Source organism: Diabrotica virgifera, chromosome 5 (genome assembly GCF_917563875.1).
Source record: "Diabrotica virgifera virgifera chromosome 5, PGI_DIABVI_V3a".
Lineage (NCBI taxonomy): Eukaryota > Metazoa > Arthropoda > Insecta > Coleoptera > Chrysomelidae > Diabrotica > Diabrotica virgifera.
The window spans coordinates 36,523,399-36,545,981 of NC_065447.1; the positions used below are offsets into that span (position 1 = coordinate 36,523,399).

Here is a 22,583-nt window from a genome sequence, read left to right on the forward strand (position 1 = left end):
GAATCCGTACAGGTGGCTCTTGTATAGACCCCATCTTTACACTAACATTATCTCACTGAGAAAAAAAAATGGTTATAGACATACAAACTTACAAACTTATCTACTTTTCATAGATTTAACAAAGGTGTATGACACTTTACCATTGTTTAAGCAGTGGCAAGTTTTATAAAACACCGCAATCAATATATCACTGATTACCGCTTATACTGAAAGATAGATTGGAAAATATATCCCAAATAAAATCGGAGATGATCTGTGTAGACCTCATATATACACTCTAAACAATTAATTGAGAAGAGAATGGCAAAAAATAGACCGGTACACATGGCATTCATCGATTTAGAAAAGGCGTATGACACGCCGAGTTTGTAAATTTTCCGAACAACTATGGAAAACGATGAAGGAAATCGGGATAATTCAGGGGTTACTAAAAACCGTAAAAACTCTATACAACAACAATAGGGTAAGAGTTAAAACCTGCAATAAATACTCGAATGAATTTAAGACCACCAAAGGCAGGGGTACTCTACATCTCCGGCGCTGTTTAAGATATTTCTAGAATGCCATGGAAAAAGAGAAATCATTAGAATATAACAAACCAGCCTTTTTCTGGTTCATAGGCCTAGAGAAACGTTTGATAGAATACAATTAAAAGATGTTTTGTTGTTTGGGTTTATATGACTGCGGACACTAAATCCATTCGCCAAATTAAAAGATGTGATACACCTACTATATGACAAAAATCTACCACTGGATATCATAAAAGTGATAGAAAACATATACGTAAGAAATAAAATAGAAATGAAAGTCAATGGAATAATAACAGAACCCATAGAATAGAAGCAAACACAGGAATCAGTCAAGGAGATAATGTTAGATGCAATAATAAAACAAGTAAAGAAAACAAGAGGGTACAAAATGGGTGATAGAGATATAAAAATACTCTGTTACGCTGATGACACCGTGTTAGTAGCAGAGTGCGAAGACGACCTACAAAGATTACTGCACGAATTCAACATTAACGCAAAAGAAATGAATATGAAAATATGAGCCCAAAAAACAAAAAGCTTAGTAATAGCCAAAGAACCAATAAGATGACTATAGTCTGATGACTATATGACTAATAAGAAAGTAATGACTTTCAAATACCAGGGCCTTAATCAGCCGACAACAATAATATCGAAGAAGAGGTAAAAGACCAAATAATTAAAGCCAGTAGAACAGCCGGATGCCTAAACGACACAATTTGGAAAAACAAACACCTAAGAGTGGAAACAAAGTTCCGAATATATAAGTCAGTTATTAGGCCAGTCATGACTTACAAGGCTGAAACAAGACCAGATACAAGCAAAACACATCAGCAAAAGGCATCTGGAGACCAACGAAATGAAGATCTTAAGAAGGACTGCTGGAAAAGGACTACAGGACAGGGTAGGAAGTGAGGAAATCAGACGCATATGTGGGGTATACAATATAAATACCTGGGTAAAGAACAGAAAAGAAGAGTGAGAAGATCAACACATAAGCAGGATGTCTGAATCAAGAACAGTAAGAATAGCCAGGGACATGTCTCCGTTAGGCAGAAGAAGTATAGGACGCCCAAGGAAATGATGGAATGACAATTAAGGGACAGAATGAAAGGCAACGTTGAAGAAAAACAGTACAGCCTGTATAAATGAAAAAGAAGAAGAAGAAAAAGAAGAAAAGGAAATGTAAATGTATGGGAGTACCAGTCCGAGACGACCTCTTGTCGTCACACACACTAAGTTTTGCAGATGGCTAAGTTGTATAGGCTCAAGATGAAGAACATCTACCTTATATGCTCCGGAAACTAGAAGAGGAATACACAAAAAATGGACTGGAAATAAACCTACAAAAGATCGAATACTTAACAATAGAACAAGAACCAACGAGAAATTGGTAAATAGACGAAGAAATGCAAATTAAAGGCACTGAAAAAGTTAATTACTTAGGATTCATAATCTCAAAGAATGAAAACACTGAGAAGGATATTAGTCTATCTTCATAGTCGCAACATAGGGGGTCCCGTGGACACTTTTAGTTCGCCGCGATTTGATGGTGGTATAATAGGTTTTTTGGGTCGCTGAATCCAATGGAAGTGGTCTGGAAGCCCAAATGTGGTGCGTTTAATTGTAATTAACAAATTATGGTAAAATTAGGTGTTTTTCAGGAATTATTAGAAGCCCTGTAAATAAATTGACAGTGTTAAGGTCTTCTCTGGTGTATTTTTGGTCGCTGAATCGAATGCGACTAGTCGCGATTAGTCAAAATATGTTCCTATTTTGTTAATAACAAAATAATAGTTTATTCGCCGAAAAGCTCGAAATGCGCTATCTACAGCAAGTTCGCAGTCTTTTTCATAGTACTTTTATACGCTAAATCGATTGCCGCTAGTCGTGATAGCTTAAACCACGTTCCGACTTTGTTATTAATAAATTAATGCAAAAATAACGGTTTATAGTACGTTCACTCACGGTTTTTGCTCTAAATTTTAAAAAACCACTTGGATTGACATGAAATTTGGCATACACGTAGCTAACATGTCAAACAAAACAAGTGATATTGTGTCGATGTCTGCTTTTACCCTGGGGGACACTTTCACCCTTTTTCGGGGGTGAAAAAAGAAACCTTTAAAATAAGTCCGAAAGTGGACAAACTGATTAATTCTAAGCAACTTTTGTTCTATACAGTTTTCAATAGTTTCAATAATGTTTTACAGTTTTCAATAAAAACTCGAAAAGTATTGACTTAGTGAAAAAACTGTATAGAACAAACGTTGCTTAGAATAAATCACTTTATCCAATTCCGGACTTATTTTAAAGGTTTCTTCTTTCACCCCGGAAACGGGGCGAAACTTACCCCCAGGGTAAAAACACACATCGGCACAATATCAATTGCTTAGTTTGACATGTTAGCTACGTGCATGCCAAATTTCATGTCATTCCAAGTGGTTTTTTTTTAATTTAGAGCAAAAACCGTGAGCAACCGTACTATAAACCGTTATTTTTGGAATAATTTATCAATAACAAAGTCGGAACGTAGTTTAAGCTATCACATATTTTGATACATATTTTGACTGATCGCGACTAGTCGCATTCGATTCAGCAACCGAAAATACACCAGAGAAGACCCTAACACTATCAATTTATTTACAGGGCTTCTAATAATTCCTGAAAAACACCTAATTTTACCATAATTTGTTAATAACAATTAAACGCACCACATTTGGGCATCCAGATCACTTCCATTGGATTCAGCGACCCAAAAAACCTATAATACCATCATCAAATCGCGGCGAACTAAAAGTGTCCACGGGATCCCCTATGTTGCGACTAGACTATAACCAGCATATTAGCACAGACAACAGCATGTATCAAACAAACTAAGTACTGTGGGATAGACAGATTACCAGAAATACAAAGAAGATAATAATATAACACCTTGGTAATGACTTACTGAATAGAGAATTGGGTAATAAACAAACAAAACAACAACCATTATAGCAACCGAAGTTGAGTTCATGAGAAGAAGCTGTAGAGTAATAACACTCGATCGTATTAGAAATGAGGAAATAACAAGAACACTGTCACTAGAACAAGACACACATTGAACAAAAAACGTTTCATTTTTGGTATGGACACGTGAGAAGAGCAGATCGAACAAGGTGAATATCAAGAATTTTGAATTGAAGCCTAATAGGAAAGAGAAAAAGAGAATAAGAGGTAGACCCCGAAGGTCATGGAGGGATGAAGTGGGCGAGGTTATGGAAACACGAGACCTTAAGGCTGTATGATACTATGCATTTTCTTGTATCATTTCTAATATCTTTTCTGATATCGTTTCTGATATACATTTTCTTGTATCGTTTCTTGTACGTACATTTGTGCCCTGTATGACACTATGCAAGTTCTTGTATCGAAAATTGTATGAAATTCGGCACCTGATTGGTCGAAATTTTGTTTGTCACCCTGTGTCACGTTACATTGGTATGGTAGTACTGTGTCTACAGCTGATTTTAAGGATTTTATAAAATTTATAAACTTTTAAAAACATAAATTTAACATTTTAATGTTAACCAGAATATTTACGTTGACTGTTGATTATTTGTGTTTTTTATTTTCTTTTGATATTTGTGCTAAAATATTTGCATTAGAATTATCTTCAGTTTGATCCAAATTAGAAACTATTGTATTTTCCTCTATTAAAAAATTATGCAACATGAAACTCAAAGTTATACATAGTTTGAACTTTAGTAGGAGCTAAATATATGGTTATTAGTAGAACAGTAGTCCATACCAAACGGTATATTAAGTATCAATAAATGATTTATAAATAATACCTACAAAAACACAAATAAATTCATCAAGACATAAATCATATGATCTCATTTTCAGCCGCCATTATGACATTTAGATGCTTTACCAGCAGGTTTTACGTTTTTGCTCTTTGCGCAGAAATTGGCGCAGTTCTTGTACAAGAATCTGTGCCTGACACAAATTATTGTATCGTTTCTGATATCATTTCTTGTATCTGTGTATGACACTATGCATTTTTTTGACATATCAGAAACGATATTAGAAATGATACAAGAAAATGCATAGTGTCATACAGCCTTTAGAGATCGAAAATGGCAGAATAGAAAGGAGTGGAGACCTTTGGTGAAAGATGGAAGACAGTCGTGCAAATCCTTTAGTGGACATTGGTCAATAATTCCATTATGTTACAGATTATCCAAAAAAGTTATTTAGAAAAAATGTAGGCAATAATATTGTCCAGGCTTGGATAATACGCTGAATTCAACATAGTCCAGGAACCAAAGCTTTTCACTTCGCAATCTTTACAGAATGGATCAATTGGCTTGGAAATTTGAGAATAAGTAGTAGATAGTCCATGGATTAAAATCTATATGATGCCGACAGGCGCTTTTACCATGGGGGTGGTTGCCACCCCATCTCGGGGGTGGAAATTTTTTATTATATTTTGACCGCAAAAGTTAATAGAAATATTCATTGTAAGCAAAAAATATTCTACACATTTTTTTGATAAAATTAATAGTTTTCGATTTATTCGCTATCGAAAGTGTTAGTTTTATATCTAAAAAATCAATGTTTTTCGATGGTGTATTCATTTACGATTCACTCAATTTTTGCGTAGAACAAATTTAATCAAACCGATTTCATGGAAATTAAATTACCTACAATTTCATATTTAAACGGTTTTTCGTATCTCTGATGCTACTCTTTCTATTCTGAAGAAAATGGCATTATTTACCAAATTGTAAACATTCGTTATTCGCTTTAAACTTCAGTTTTTTAAAAACTAATTATTCTAAGCCAGTCAAACTTTTAGAATGTATTAATAATAGATAAATAAAGAAAAATAAATAAGTCCAATGACTAATAACACCGCTAATTTACAATATTATGCTTCCAATTGGATTTCTCCTTTTTTTTTTTCAAAAAAGTATATTGATTTTTTAACCGTAACTTTTTTATGTTTTAACCTAGAAAGTTCGTTAAAAAAGAATTTTGTAGGTTTTTACAAGATCTATAACGCTAATGATATTAAATCCTTTTAAATGTCTTAGTTACAAAAAGAGGTGGCATTGAAAGGGATGGTAAAGGTGGTTTTTGCATGATATTACAAGTTTTAATTGTCAATAGCTCACTCAGTTTTTGCCGTAAAAAAATTTTTGCAAACCAAGTTCTTGGGAATTAAATAAGCTACAATTTAATATTTAAATATTTTTTCGTATCTCTGATGCTAATCTTTCTATTCTGAAGAAAAGGGCATTTTTTACCAAAGTACAAAAACTCGTTATTGGCTTTTAACTCCATTTCTTTAAAAACTAATCATTCTAAGCCGATCAAACTTCTAGAACCTATTAACAATACATAAATCAAGAAAACTTAATCAGGCTAATGACAAATTTTAATAAGGGTGGTGATTGGGGGGTTGTTTACTATCAATTTTTTGCTGAAAAAATAGGGATTGACATTATTTTCATTATGTCACTTAATTTTTTAACTTGAGATTTTTTTATTTCTGGAGATACATATTTGTAAATACTTTAATTTAGTTTCAACAAGTTATCCTCGAAAAATGCATAGTTTTCCCGTACTTTGACTTTGAAACTACAATATTTAGCATTTGACGAAGAAGAGCCGACATATAATAAAGTATAGCTCGATTACTATTGGTCTTAAAGAAAATAAAAAAAAACAGGTTTTGTTTATTTTTTCAAAAGGTACATTTTTATTAAGTGAGGTTGTTTTGATAAAACGAAAACTTTTTGAGTTATTAGCAGAAAACTGATTAAAAACATTGATTTTTTCGATATAAAACTAACACTTTCGATAGCGAATAAATCGAAAACTATTAATTTTATCAAAAAAATGTATAGAACGTTTTTTGCTTATAATGAATGTTTTACCAACTCTTGCCGTCAAAATATAATAAAAATTTCTACCCCCGAGATGAGGTGGCAACCACCCCCATGGTAAAAGCGCCTTTTGGCATGATATAGATTTTGATCCTTGGACTATCCACTATTTATTCTCGAATTTTTAAGCAAATCTATCCATTCTGTAAAAATTGCGAGGCTTTCTCCTATTTTAAGCTTCATTACTTGGACTAACAGGGTGATTCACAATAACACTATTTTTTAAGAAATCTTTTACAATTTTTTGTTTTTTATTTTCCCGTTTTTTTGTCGCAGTATTTCTAATTCAGTTCGCAATTCTATTCTATTTCAATTTTTTTTTTTAAATATTTCCGGATTATTTCTTGTACACCGTATACCGGTTTAAAATTATTTCAGTTACGAGAGATTTTACAATATGCGTAATTTTCACGCTTTATAAAATATTCTAGTTCACCATCAAGTTTAACAATAAAATGATCATATCGTATTAGAGCGAGGAGGAAACTTTGTTGCCTAGAAGGAATATCCCCAATTTGAAACTTCCAATTTCCTATTAGACTTTCCATTCTGTTTCTAATCAAATACCAATTTCCACATAAACATTTTCTTAGAATCATTCGGCACGTCTGGGAACTAGACGTCACCTATCTATCTCTTCTCTAATTAAATCTCTTCTTAATTTTATTAGACGCTAATTCGTTACTACTGGTTAGTGGGTGATGAGGAATTTGGATTTTAGACCAGTAAGGATCTGTGAAAAAACGTCTATTTTTGGATGTGAAAGGTGGCATTCGGATTTTTGCAGATAAAGTTAGGTGACAACTTCAACAATATTAATTGACTTATGCTCCTTCTCAAATATGCCCGGAACATTAATAAAAAAATTAAAATATTTAAAAATTTCAAAAAACGTCGATTTTTTTCTGCTTTCTGTGCTTATAACTTTAAAACGATTCGTTTTGGAACAAAGTCGTACAGAAATAAAATAAAGATAATTGAATTTTGTATGATATACGGCTGGTTAAAAATATCTTAACGTATTACCTTTTCTGCAATATAGCAATAAATACAAAATAAGGGGGCAAAATACGCCTGTTGTTATTCAATGTTTTTAACCACTTTGGTGGCACTTAGAACCTTAGTAATTCGCTTAGGAAATTCGTTGTAATATACTTAAACCGTGTACCAAATTTTATTAAAATCGACCTAATAAATTTTGCATAATAAACTTGCAATCTAAATGTTTTTAAAAAAGTTCAAATTTTTTAAAATCTTTCTGAACAAAAAGTAGACCATTTAGAAGTTGGCTAATTTTTTTTTTATATAAAGAGGTGCTCTACCTATCTAATACACTTTACAGAATTAAAATCGGATTATTTAAGGGGCCTTAGCAATGTTTTAAACTTATAAACAATTTTTTGGCTTATAAACAAATAGCTTTGTTTAATAATAAAAAAATAATTTTTAGCAATGCAAATAATTAAAACCGGTATAATTTGACTTAAACTTTCAAATGCTGTCAGCAGAATTGCTATTTTATTTTTTAATCAAATTTACTCGCCTTCAAAAATTGCAATTTTTCGAATTTTTGAAAGTTCCACTGCGTTTATCTCGAAAACTTGCATCCTACGAAAAAACTTGTAAGAACATTTTTTGCTTAGAATTACCCAAGAAATACAAAAAATGTTTTATTTTGCGAAAAATCGATGTTATGTAATTCCTCAAGTTCTTTGTTTATAACAATCTTATCGACATCCGGATCAACTGTTACCCAAAAAAATCGTGTTCTACGGGTCAAAAAATACATAAAAATCTTGGGTAAGTCCATCTAAATAAAGGAGCCCGTAGCACCCCCTCCTGGCCACAGGACTAATTTGTTTATAAGCCAAAAAATTGTTTATAACTTTAAAACATTGCTGAGGCTGCTTAAACAATCCGATTTCAATTCTGTAAAGTGCATTAGATAGGTGGGGTGCTTCTTTATATTTAAAAAAATTGACAAATCTTTGTATGTTCTAGTTTTTGTTGTGCAAGATTTTAAAAAATTTTAATTTTTTAAAAAAAGTTTAGATTGAAAAATTATTATTCAAAATCTAGTAAGTCAATTTTAATGAAATTTGGTGTACAATTTTAGCACATTACAGAAATTTTCTAAGCGAATTAGGAAGGTTCCAAGTGTAACCTAAGTGATGGAAAATCATTGAACAAGGACAGGCTTGTTTTGCCCCCTTATTTTATATTTATTGCTATTTTGCAGCAAGGGTGATAAATTAAGACATTTTTAACTAATCTCATCTGATAGAAAATTTAATTATTTTTGTTTTATTTCTATACGACTTTGTTCCAAAATGAATCGTTTTAAAGTTATAAGCAAAAAAAGTAGAAAAAAAACGAAATTTTTTAAAATTTTTTAATATTTTATTTTTTTATTAATGTTCCGGGCATATTTGAGAAGGAACATAAATCAATTATTATTAACGAAGTTATCCCCTAACTTTATCCGCAAAAATCTGAATGCCACCTCTCACATCCACCTAAAAACAGATCCTTACTGGTCTATTTGTAGATATTTGTGGCACGATTTCTGGATATCCGTATTTTGGGGGGCTATTAAATATTCTAGGCACATGTTAGTTTTATTGAAAAAAAAATTAATAACCATATTAGTTATAGATACGTAGTACATATTAAACAAGTAGTTAATTTGTATACAGAGTGTCTAGATAAGTTGCAATCATAATATGGAAAAGTTCATAATAAATAGAGCTCGGGAAATATGCACTTAAAAAACTCTGAAATATGCATGCAAATATGCACAAAAAACAGTTAAAATATGCACTAAAATATGGTTTTATGCATTTAATGCATATAAATAAAAAACGCAGCAATCTTTGTATTGAAAGTATTTAATTTATTTTATGTTAAAGTCACAAAAATATTTATTGAAATTTCTACATCATTATATTCATGTATTAGTCCATTCTTTCACGGTTTTTGCTCTAAATTTTAAAGAACCGCTTGGATTGACATGAAATTTGGCATATTTATAGCTTACATGTCAAAGAAAAAAAGTGAAATTGTGCCGATGTGTGCTTTTGCCCTGGGGGTGACTTTCACCCCCTATTGGGGGTGAAAAAAAATATGTCCAAAATAAGTCCGGAAATGGGTAAACTGACTAATTTTAAGTAACTTTTGTTCCATACAGCTTTTTCACCAAGTCAACACTTTTCGAGTTATTTGCAAGTGAATATGTTCATTTTTCAACAAAATAACCACATTTTTAGACGGTTTTTCGCAAATAACTCAAAATGTAAGTATTTTGTCGAAAAAACGTTCTTAGCAAAAATATAGCCTATAAAAAAGTAAAAAAAAACGGTGTACGCGTTAGGTCTCTGGATCTCGTAGAACCAGAGTTATAGCCAATGAAAAATAGATTCATATTCACCAAATTTCAAATAGAATATTTCGACGTGAAATATCCAAAACATTAAGCACTTTTTGGGGAAAACCTATATAACTTTTTTAAAGTGTTTAAAAAAAGCTTTATTTCTGTTTTTACAGAAAGTTTCTAGCATTAAATTTAAGCAAGTTACGCTCAAAATAAAGTTGGTCCCTTTTGTTTTCGCCAAAAAAAATCGGGATGACCACCCACTAATTAGCAACTTAAAATTAAATTAATCGTTACCGCTCCACAAATTATTTTGCTTATGTTGTGTTTATATGATCTGTAAGTTTCATCGATTCAAAGTGCTTATTTTTGAAAAAATTTGGTTTCAAAGTAAAATTTTTAAAAATTTAAATTTTGAAAAATATGCTTTTTTTCAAAATAACTTAAAAATTGTTAGAGGTACCAAAAATCTCGAAAAACAAAAAAGTCAGATTTGCTTTTCTGAATATTATGTATTTTTTGTTTGTCTGTTGGACAAAAATTGATTAAGATTTGGTGTTTCTAAATTTGCATACATACGTGATCAGTGACTCGTTCAACCCCTTTTAACTACAGCCCTTTCAATAATAAGGACTTTGAACCGATGAAACTTACAGATCATATAAACAATATATACATAAGTCAAGAAACTTGTGAAGTCGTAACGATTAAGTTCATTTAGGATACTAATTAGGGGGTGATTTTCTCGATTTTTTTACCAAAACCAAAGGGACTAACTTTATTTTGAGCGTAACTTGTTTAATCAGCCTTACACCTAAAGGTAGAAAGGCTTAGGACTAAGTAAGTAAGTAACTTGTTTAATTTTGATGCTAGAAATTTTTTTTATAAAACAAAAATGAAGATTTTTTTAAACACTTTAAATAAGTTGAAATGAGTTCCCCGAAATGTGCTTTATTTTTGGTTATTTCTCGTTAAAGTATTCCATTTGGAATTTGACGAATATGAACCCATTTTTCATTAGCTATAACTCTGCTTATACTAGGTGTAGAGACGTGATATATACACCATTTTTTTAAATTTTTTACAGGCTATATTTTTACTTTTTCGACAATATACTTACTATTTGAGTTATTTGCGAAAAACCGTCTAAAATCGTGGTTATTTTGTTGAAAAAATGAACATATTCACTGTCAAATAACTGGAAAAGTATTGACTTAGTGAAAAAACTCTATAGAACAAAAGTTACTTAAAATTAGCCAGTTTATCCATTTCCTGACTTTCTTTGGACGAATATTTTTTCACCCCCTAGAGGGGGTGAAAACCACCCCCAGGGCAAAAGCAAATATCGGCACAATATCACTTTTTTCTTTGACTTGTTAGCTATGTGTATGCCAAATTTCATGTCAATCCAAGCGGTTCTTTAAAATTTAGAGGTTTTGCAATATTTTACCGTTAAAGAACGGACTATATTCTTTATATTCATCATCATCATTCTGTATTATATTGTTATTAAATTTAAAACTATATATACACGTATTATTATTAAATGTTTTTCTAAATTTTCTAGAGAAAAACTGTGCCGTCTATTTGATAATAATTGTTTATACGCGGATAAACTTCTTTATATTTCACCCCTGTTGAGCTGTCACCCCACCTTGTAGAGATTAAAATACAAATAGCGCTAAATTACGAGCTATTTATGAGATTTCATATACCGTAGATTAAAAATTTCGGGCTCTTTACATTGGGTAGAAATTTAATATTTTTGTGGGGGCTGATGCGGCCCCCCTCCCACTACTTAAAAAGAGAGATATTGAATTGATCTTCGCGGCTTAATTCCGAGCAATTTATGAGCTTTCGAAGTGATATAGTTTAGATTTTTGGGCTTATCTCCTTAACCCTCGAACAACACTTTAATTGATTCAACTCAAGAGAAAAATGTATGTCGACAAAAATGAAGTTCGTATAGCGTCTAAAATCCAAGAATAAACTTCTAAAATAAGCGCATTTCGATTAGTGAGTTGCAACCCCTTCGCAAGAAAACCCCATCTTCGCTGAAGAGAGAATTGTACTTAGAATTAAAAAAAATATGTATATTATTTTGCGACTACCTATTGTTTACTAATTTATGAACTTATGCAAAATATGTGCATTTCGATTATTGAATTGCAAGGGCCGTCACTGAAGGTAAAAATCAACTATTAGCTTCTATTTCAGTAAACCTCCATCGATTTTCACGAAAACTGGTGAATGGTTAGACGATACCTCAATATACAAGAGTGAAATTGTGCCAACTTGCGCTTTTACCCTGGGGGTGGATGCCACCCTCTATTCAGGGGTGAAAATTACTTTATTAAATATAACCCCACAAATTATAGAGCGACAAATTCTAAGGAAAATTTGTTATATAAAGTTATTAAAATAAATCAATAATTTTTAAGTTATCAAAGATAAAATATTTTGATTATTCGTCAAGAAATGCATGTTTTAAAGCGGTTTTTCATAAATCCCTCAAAATATGCACTTTTAATAAATGCATATGCAAATATGCACTTAATATACATTTTGCATATTTACCGAGCTCTAATAATAAACAAGGTATAAACGTAAAAAATGTAGTGACCCTTCAAAAATGTTTGCACTTTGCAAAAGTTAATTATTGATATAAATTGCAATAATTGTTGTATTAAATAAACAAGTTTAAGTAATTTTATTTGCAGTTTATATACGACTAATATATAGCCCGATCAAAGAACAATCTGATCAAAAAAAAAATAAAGGAAGGATGAAAATTTGGGAATAGGTAGTTGAAATTGTCTATTATTATATAAGAAAAAGTTTACAATTCTACACCCCCTTCATTTTACAAAAATGGAGGGGATTGCCCCTTCTCGGGACTGAAAAAATATGTTTAAAACATAAGATGTAGATCTTTGAAACACACTCAGTGATCAAAAGATCCAAGTGATGTGTGAATTGGTGGATGTGTGAATTGTTCGTAAGGGGATTTTTCCACATTCTCTATTTCGTCTGTTTGAAAAAATATGCATTCAAAATAAGTTCGGAATTATATAAAATGACTAATCGTGAGCAATTTTTGCTCCATAGAGTTTTTTCACTAAGTCAATACTTTTCGAGTTATTTGCGAGTGAATATGTTCATTTTAAACAAAAAAAAAAACATGTTATTGACCAGTTTTTCGCAAATAACTCAAAAAGTAAGGATTTTATCGAAAAAATATTCTTTGCAAAAATATAGCCTATAAGAAAGTGAAAAAAATGGTTTATGCATGAAGTCTGCATACCCATCAGCAGCGGAGTTATAGCTAATGAAAAGTAGGTTCTTATTCGTCCAATTCCAAAATCGAATATTTCGAAGTGAAATGACAAAAAAAACGGAACACTTTCTTGGGAAACCTCCTTTTAACTTTTTTAAAGAGTTTAAAAAAAGGTTTATTTTTGTTTATTAAAAAATCTTTTATCATTAAAAGTAAGTGAGTTACGCTTAAAATATTGTTGGTCGCTTTTATTTTTTGGTAAAAAAATCGCGAAAATCACCCCCTAATTAGCATCCAAAATAAAATTATTCGTTACCGCCTCACAAGTTACTTTGCTTATGTATTCTTTATATGATCTATAAGTTTCGTTGGTTAAAAGTGTTCATTATTGAAAAAAAAATGGTTTAAAAAAATTTTTTTTTCTAATTTTGAAAAAAATTTTATTTTTGTTTTCAAAATAACTTAAAAATTATTAGTAATACCAAAAATTTCAAAGAGTAATAAAATGTACGTTGTGCTTTTCTGAATATTTTGGATTTTTTGTTTTCCCGGTAGACAAAAATTGGTTATGCTATGACTGTTCAAAATTTGCATACTCTCTTGATTAGTGACTCGTTCAAGCCATTTTAACTACAGCCTTTTCAAACACACGCACTTTGAACCGATGAAACTTACAGATCATATAAAAAAAGTCATAAGCAAAGTAACTTGTGAGACAATAGTGATTAATTTTATTTTGGATGCTAATTAGAGGGTGATTTTCGCAATTTTTTTACCAAAAAATAAAAGCGACCAACAATATCTTGAGCGTAACTCATTTACTTTTAATGGTAAAAGTTTTTTTTTAACAAAAATAAACCTTTTTTTAAGCACTTTAAAAAAGTTATAATGAGTTTTCCCAGGAAAGTGTTCCGTTTTTTTGTCATTTCACTTCGAAATATTCGATTTTAGAATTGGACGAATAAGAACCTACCTTTCATTAGCTATAACTCCGCTACTGGTGGGTATGCAGACTTTACGCATACACTATTTTTTTTCACATTTTCATAGGCTATATTTTTGCTAGGAATATTTTTTTCGATAATCCTTACTTTTTGAGTTATTTGCGAAAAACTGTCCAAAAACATGTTTTTTCTTTGTTAAAAATGAACATATTCACTCGCAAATAACTCGAAAAGTATTGACTTAGTGAAAAAACTCTGTAGAGCAAAAGTTGCTCAGAATTAGTCATTTTATCCAATTCCAAACTTATTTTGAATGTATATTTTTTCACTCCCGAGAAGGGGTAATCCCCTCCATTTTTGTAAAATGGAGGGGGTGTAGAATTGTAAACTTTCTCTTATATAATAATAGACAATTTCAACTACCCATTTCCAAATTTTCATCCTTCCTTTATTTTTTTGGAGGTTTTCATAAATTTTTGTGTTCCTTGATCGGGCTAATATATTAAGGGGGGGGGGGGTATGGTTTGAAATCAACTTATCAAGCACATTTTTGTGAATTTTTTTCGAAGCTATGGTAGAATTATTTTATTTTTAAATTAAACAAACATATTAAGTACAATTCAAAGAATATTTAAGAAAAAATTCAATCCAAAATATTGAAAAATAAGCCATTGGTGACAAATTTTGACAGGCAGCTCAAAAAATAATGGATTTTGCGGTGGACATCAGAACTCATCACTGGATCATACGAAACAAAAAATTAAAAAAGATTTAATTAGCTTATGAGTTTCACGAGGTAACAACGTCGAGTTTTTTTTATTTATAATGATTTTTGAATATTTGGTATCACTCAGAAGTCAAAAATACGAAATTTTTGATAAAAATTTTGTGAAAACCAACAGATTTAATATTGTTGAACAAAAAATAAGCACAAAACGAAAAATATCTCGACGTTGTTACCTCACGAAATGTCTAAAGAAAATTTATGCAAAATTTGAGGTAGATCGGTTAAGTAGTTTTTCAGTTACAATGTCCACCGCATTTGAAAAAGCAGTTTTGAGAAAAATGCGTTTAAAGTTTTGACAACTGCATCTTCATCTTCTTATTTGTCTGCCAAATCGTAAAGTGATGAACATTGGAATATGTTTTTTGAATTGCGGAGTAATCTACAAAAGAGAAGGCGAACAGTTGTTTAACGTTTCTCACTACGGTCAAGCGTGCTGGCGCGAAGCCGCGGCAACGCGGGTCGAAGGTAGGCATATTCAAAACTCTGTATCTCGGGTAATTTTACTCCGATCAATCTGAAATTTTCAGAGAGTATTCTTGAAAGTATGCATTTTTATTTGAAATAATAAAAAAAATTAAATATTTCAAACCATACCTCCTCCTTAAAAGTGGCATGCATCACTTCAACCTAACTTCAACCTGTAAGTAATGACCCTTGAGTAATGAACTATTACTCACGGGTAAAGTCATAGGCGTTAAATGATCATCCTGGTTATACCCATAGGTAAAGTATTGGGTGTTATTATCTATATAATAGTGAATAATGAGCATGTTATTAAATAGTCATAAAAAATCATTATCTAGTTGAAAATAGGTAAAATAGAAACGTCAATCAGCAGTAAAAAAATTAATTTTTATTATAATCAGTTTTGTGACATAATCCCATATAAACATAGATAATATTTAATGGAGCAAAGTATTTGACAAAATCTATAATGTTATCTAGTTATATCATTGCAGATTATAACAATGGTTTAAAAATGGGAAAATAAATTGAAATTTAAAATAAATTATTTATAATCGAGTAAACATGCTTAAATTAGGTCGCTACGTGAATATTTAAATTTTATAATTGTAAATGTCCAATTTTCTGTTTGTCCATTTATATTTTGAGTTACTGTTTGTTCGAAAATAGTTTTTTGTGCTTTTTAACCAATAGGAATACACAGCGCATTATATGTTATAAATATTTTAAATTAATTGAAATTTTGTACAACCGAAATTACAACTTAATAATATTTATTAAAGTGGTGTAATAAAACTGTTGAATGATAATTCAACTAAAATGTTTATTATTTGCTAAATATTTTGAATATTTTTCTAGATTTTGTTATCCATGAAGCACAAAAATCCTTTAAATATATTAATACTTATAGTCGAGGAAATGAAGCATTTTGGCTCGCAATTTTTTTGCGAGTGAAATCTTTGAAACATGAATTTTGTTTAAAAATGATTTAATAATGTGTAACTAATACAATTTTTCTTATTAAACTCTCAATTTTGCACAACTTACCTTTCAATCGTCTTACTAAACGATGTTTCATTCAAAAAAAGTCTCAAAAAGTTAATTCAGGTGATACGACGTCAAAAATGTAATTTTTGAAAACTTCATAGTTTTACAGAATTAACACCACTTTAAGACGGTATTACTCAATTTTCAATAGATCTATTACAGTTTTATAGATATTTTTTTAAAGCTCAGGATGTAGTATTTAAAATGAACTGAATTATTTTACTTTAGAAATGAAATAGACTATTTCTGTTTGAGAAATTTAAGAAAGATAACAAAAATGTAATACAAAAACCGAAAATTACCAGCTAAAAAATGTTTACAAAGTGATCAAAACTTTTTTCTGTAAAACTTATATCTAAAATACATTTCTAAATCATATATTATCTAAAATACATTTAATAATAAGCTTCAACTATAATAAATGTTCAACAAAAAAATTTGTTTTAGCTCATATACAGTATGTCTGCGTAACTTGAAACCTATTGATAACTTTTTTATTGTCAGTCTTACGAAAAAAATTTATTCTTTATAAATTACTCTGCATCGTATATAATCTCTAAGATGCAACCATCAAATATAAAATTATATTAATTTTATACGAGGTATGTTAAAAAATATGAATTTCACTCAAGAGAAAAGTACCTTCATATTTCACAATATCGAAAATTGTGATAAAGAAAAGTTGTTTGGAATTAAAAAATGTGTTTCAGTGTTTAACCACATCCTTCTAATTAAAATAGTCTGAATAATAAAGGCACTTGACTCTTAAGAACAATTCAAATTTTTTACATACCTCATATAAAACTGAAAAAGTTTGATATCTGATGGTTGTATCATATATTTTAAACCAGGTAGAGCATTTTATGAAGAATAACTTTTTTTCGTAAAATTGATAATAAAATAGTTACAATAATTGAAATAAAATGATAATGGGTATCCGTAATTTGAGAAAAAATTGAAATTTTTTTTTTTCGATTAGAATAATGTAATTGTATATTAAAACATAGTTTTTAATTTCAAACAACTTTTCATGATAGCATTTTTTGATATTCTGGAATAAAAAGGTACTTTACTCTTTAAAGAAATTCATATTTTTGACATAACTCGTATAAAATTGATAAAATTTGATATCTGGTGGTTGAGTTTTAGATTTTTGTCTATCCACAGTATTTTATGAAGAATAAATTTTTTTCGTAAAATTTATAAAAAAAAAAGTTTTTCATGTGGTTTCTAGCTACGCAAACATACTGTATAAGAGCTTCTGTATAAGAATTTTCAAATTGTAATGCCATATTCGGATTCAGCATAACCAAAAACAAAATAGAAACATATTTGATCAAAGTAAAATGATGAATTCAACGATATTTTTAAAATAATTTATACAAAACAATAGTTATTGTTTAAACAATTAATAAACAATTAGCGGCCAAATCTGCGAGTAGAACTTTTTACTTTAACATAAATATATATAAACTAACAAAAAAAGTTTTAGAAAAATATAAGCTTGTTTGAATTATTCCGAAACAATGCATGTTTTTGTTCTAATTGCACTCCCCTATTATAACAAAGTTGCCACGTACATAAAGAAATTGTGCATTAAACTCAACTAATCGACATCAACGCATATTATAACTCTTACAAATAAGAGGATTACATAAGAACACGCCTTTATTAATGGTACAGAATACAGAACTAAAGAATACTAACAGAGCATATGATTCTGAAATTACTTTTTTGTTATCGACTATACTAATTAGTAACTAATTAAAACCACGTTTATTTTTAACTTTCGATTTCCACTCCGAGGTAGATAACATCTTCTAAGGTGCCTATCCGTTCCGGATGTTGGCGATCAGCATGGCTATCCTAACTTTGCTTGCTGCTATTCTGAATAGTCCGGTTGTCGATGTATTAAAACACATTTCTCAGGTTTCGAAGCCAAGATATTCTTCTTCTCCCTGGTCCTCTCTTTCCAAATACTTTGCCTTGAAGAATGAGTTGCAACAAGCATATCTATGTTCATTCCTCATAACATGGCCAAGATATTCTAGTTTGCGCTATTTGATTGTGTTAATAATCTCGCATTCCTTGCCTATTCTACGTAGAACCTCAACATTAGTTACACGATCCACCCACGAAATTCTCAAAATGCGCCTGTAACACCACATCTCGAATGCCTCGAGTTTTCTTAAAGAAGCCTCAGAAAGTGTCCAGGACTCTACTCCGTATAATAACGTAGAAAATACATAGCATCTGATGATAGAGATTTTGGTAGCAAGAGGTAAATCGTGGCTTCTGAAACGAGACTTCATCATTATGAACGCTGATCTCGCTTTTTCTATGCGTTGTTTTATTTCACTTGAGTGGTCCCACTGGCTGTTTATGTTGGTACCAAGGTATGTGTAGCTGTCGACCCTGTCAATTAGTTGTTGGTTAACCAAAAGCTGTGTATTTAATATTTCGCGCTTACTGACTACCATGTACTTTGTTTTTTTTCGTATTGAGATCAAGTCCGTATTCTCTACTTATATCTGATATGCGCGACATTATTCTTTGCAAACCATCTAGACTGTCTGCAAAAACTACAGCGTCGTCGGCATATCTAATGTTGTTCAGACGCACTCCATTGACTAATACGCCTTCCTGTAGTTCTCCCAGCGCTTGCTTGAAGATACATTCAGAGTGTATATTAAACAGCACCGGGGACAGGATGCATCCTTGCCTCATTCCTCTATCTATGGAGACTGCCTCTGTCTATTGGTCATTCTCATCCACTTTAATATTGGCAGTTTGGTTGTAATACAAATTATATATGATTCTCAAGTCTCTATCATCTACTCCCGCTTCTTTCAAGATGTTTATGAGTTTATCATGTTTTACTCTATCAAACGCCTTTTGTAGTCGATAAAACAAATATACACGTCACATTCAACATCCCTGCATCTTTACATAAGCACTTGGACAGCGAATAGAGCCTCTGGGGTGCCTAAGGCATCGCGGAATCCAAACTGCGTCCATGATACCTGTTCTTCGCATTTTTTATATATTCTGCCGTGTATCACTTTCAGAAACGTTTTGAGTAAGTGGCTCATTAGGCTAATTGTTCTGTAGTCTTCACATGTTTTGGCATTTACTTTTTTGGGTAAAGTTACGAAGGTCAACTTTAACCAGGTTTGGGGTATTTTTCCAGTTACGTATATTTTCTTGAATACAGTTGTTATCCATTTTATTCCTTGTTCATCCATAAGTTTTAGGAATTCTACATAAAACTGGTCAGGCCCTACAGCTTTACCATCTTTAGTTAGTAGATAACATAACACAGCTAAATACATTGGTATGACACTCTACGCAAGTTTCGGTGGAAAAAAGAAATATATTGTCACAATAGCCCTTGCTACGCCCCTCATTGAACTTTAGCGTTGTTCGCCTTTAAAATAGAAGTGAATTAAAATAAGATAGAAACAGGGACAGGAAACAGAGGAATTCGATCAATTACAGTAAAGACAATAACGACAAGATGAAAGGTAAGTTGGAGCCATGACCGACATTTGAAGGAAGTGGTGGTTATATCCCTCTTCTGGAGGTGTTAAAGTCCCAACTTTCGACGGAAAATCGTCATAAAAAAAACAACTACATGATATAGTTCGAATCAGCTGCAAGAGCGAATGGATGGTCAGAGAAAGAAAAGGCTGTAAACCTGACTGTTGCTCTTCGGGGAGATACCTTGGATGTGCTTTAGACCAGAGCCATAGAGGAAACAGTTGATTCTGAATAACTTAAGAAGAAACTAAATATGCGTTATGGTTATGAACATTTGGAACATGTCTACCAGACACAGCTCAAAAATCAAATTATAATATAGAATAGTAACGTATGTATAAGAATGTAACCATTTGTTAAAGTAAACAAAATGTCCTTTTTAGGAATCATTTCTGATAATAAAGTGGGCGTCAAATATGTATAAAATGCAATATAAATTATTTTATTTCTAGTGGAATACTCTAGTGGCGTAACCAGGGGGTTTTGGGGTTATAAACCACCCCAATTGGGATGTATGTTAAGCTCTATACGCTTAACACTTTCCATACCCCCCAGAGACCATCCAGTAGTTGTAACCCCTTTTAGGATCATCCTGGTTACGCCGTTGGAATAATCTACACACAAATGTTATTTTTTTATCTATTATTAATTTATTACATAACATACACTTTATATAATAATTACAATTATTCACATTCAAATAAGGCACTTACCTAAACGAGCGCCACTTCTTCTCTTTACACGCAGACATATTGTTCGAGATCTTATACACTGAAAAGATATAAAAGATATTAGACAACTTTACAACAGCGAGATCATACTTATTTGTAACATATAAAACAGTGGCGGCTCGTGACATCATTAAGCGGGTAGGCGACACATATGTATACCTTAAGATATATACAGGGTGTAACAAAAATAGAGGTCATAAATTTAATCACATATTCTGGGACCAAAAATAATTCGATTGAGCCTAACTTACCTTAGTACAAATGTGCAAATAAAAAAAGTTACAGCCCTTTGAAGTTACAAAATGAAATTGATTTTTTCCAATATATCGAAAACTATTTGGTGATTTTTTATTGAAAATGGACATGTGGCATTCTTATGGCAGTAGCATCTTAAAAAAAATTATAGTGAAATTTGGACACCCCATAAAAATTTTATGGGGGTTTTGTTCCTTTAAACCCCCCCAAACTTTTGTGTACGTTCCAATTAAATTATTATTGTAGTACCATTAGTTAAACACAGTGTTTTTAAGACTTTTTTGCCTCTTAGTACTTTTTCTAAAAGTCAGTTTTTATCGAGATATTTCCAATATTTGTCAAATCCACCACATATTTGTATATGGTTTAAGTACGATTATGGAGACTTGGTATTGTCCTTTTCATGATCATTTTTCAGTGCGTCACAAATGATAGGAAAAAGGGTAAGTCCGTGATAATACACATTTATGGCATTTATTCTAACATGACATTTTAGTTAAATCTGGCAGTTGTCACATTTTATTTTCAATTTGGAATAAAAACAAATCAAATGTGTTTCTTGCATTTTTAAAATGGTATTTTCTTTGATTTGTATAGTCTTATAAAATTATACAGATTATATTTGTAATATTATTATCTAATTAAAAAAAATTATTTTTTTATTATGGCGCCATCTATCGACAACTAGAATAACTAGAAGAAATGTTATAAAAATGTCACCGACGAAATGTAATCACCGACGTGTCACATACAATTTAATGCGTTAGAAAGAAATCGAAAAACTGTGACGCACTGAAAGATGATCATGAGAAATACTGTAATAATATGAAAATTTATTTATGATTTACATTTTAGGGATATTTTGAACCATATTAAAAAAGAAGCCACATCTCGATAAAAGGTGCCTTTTCGAAAAAATACAAAGAGGCAAAAAGTTTTAAAAACACTGTGTTTAACTAATGGTGCCGCGGTAATATTTTAATTGGAACGTACACAAACATTTGGGGGGTTTAAAAAAACAAAACCCCATAAAATTTTTATGTAAACATATTGAAAAATAAGCCTCAACTCGATAAAAACTGTCTTATCGAAAAAATACTAAGAGGCAAAAAAGTTTTAATAATATTGAATTTAACTAATGGTACCACAATAATAATTTAATTGGGTTGTACACAAAAGTTTGGGGGGTTTAAGGGAACAAACCCCCCATAAAATTTTTATGGGATGCAAAAATTTCACTATAATGTTTCTTTGAGATGTTCCTGCCATAAGAAACATGTCCATTTTCAATAAAAATCTACAATAGTTTTCGATATATTCGAAAAAATCTATTTTCATTTTGTAACTTTAAAGGGCTGTAACTTCTTTTATGTGCATATTTGTACCAAGGTAAGATAGGTTCATTCGAACTATTTTTGGTCCCAGAATATGTGATTTAATTTATGACCTGTATTTTTGTTACACCCTGTATGTATACAATACAGTGTGGGCCAAAGAAAAGAGTCCACCTCGATATTTGGCAGTAGTTATTAGATTTTAAGGAAATACCGAAACTGGTCGATTTTTGATCTAAGAAGGACACATTTTTACGGTACATACATCTGTCATTTCTCAACCCTCTCCCTTCCACTTTCCCCACCCCTTATTTTTAAATGGGGAATAGGGGCCGTGTGCTAGCTCATTTGAAAGGTTATTCAATTCTCT

General features: G+C 31.0%; 1 protein-coding gene across 2 annotated transcripts in view; it reads right to left on the minus strand.

The window, feature by feature from the left end:
• The window catches only part of LOC126885685 (protein PALS1), a 667,108-nt gene that overhangs the window by 584,031 nt on the left and 60,494 nt on the right, over positions 1–22,583 (minus strand). For both annotated transcript variants that reach the window (XM_050652389.1, XM_050652391.1), the window contains exon 4: positions 20,607–20,664. In XM_050652389.1, coding sequence (XP_050508346.1) covers positions 20,607–20,664 — 58 coding nt within the window. The remainder of the gene's footprint in view (positions 1–20,606; positions 20,665–22,583) is intronic.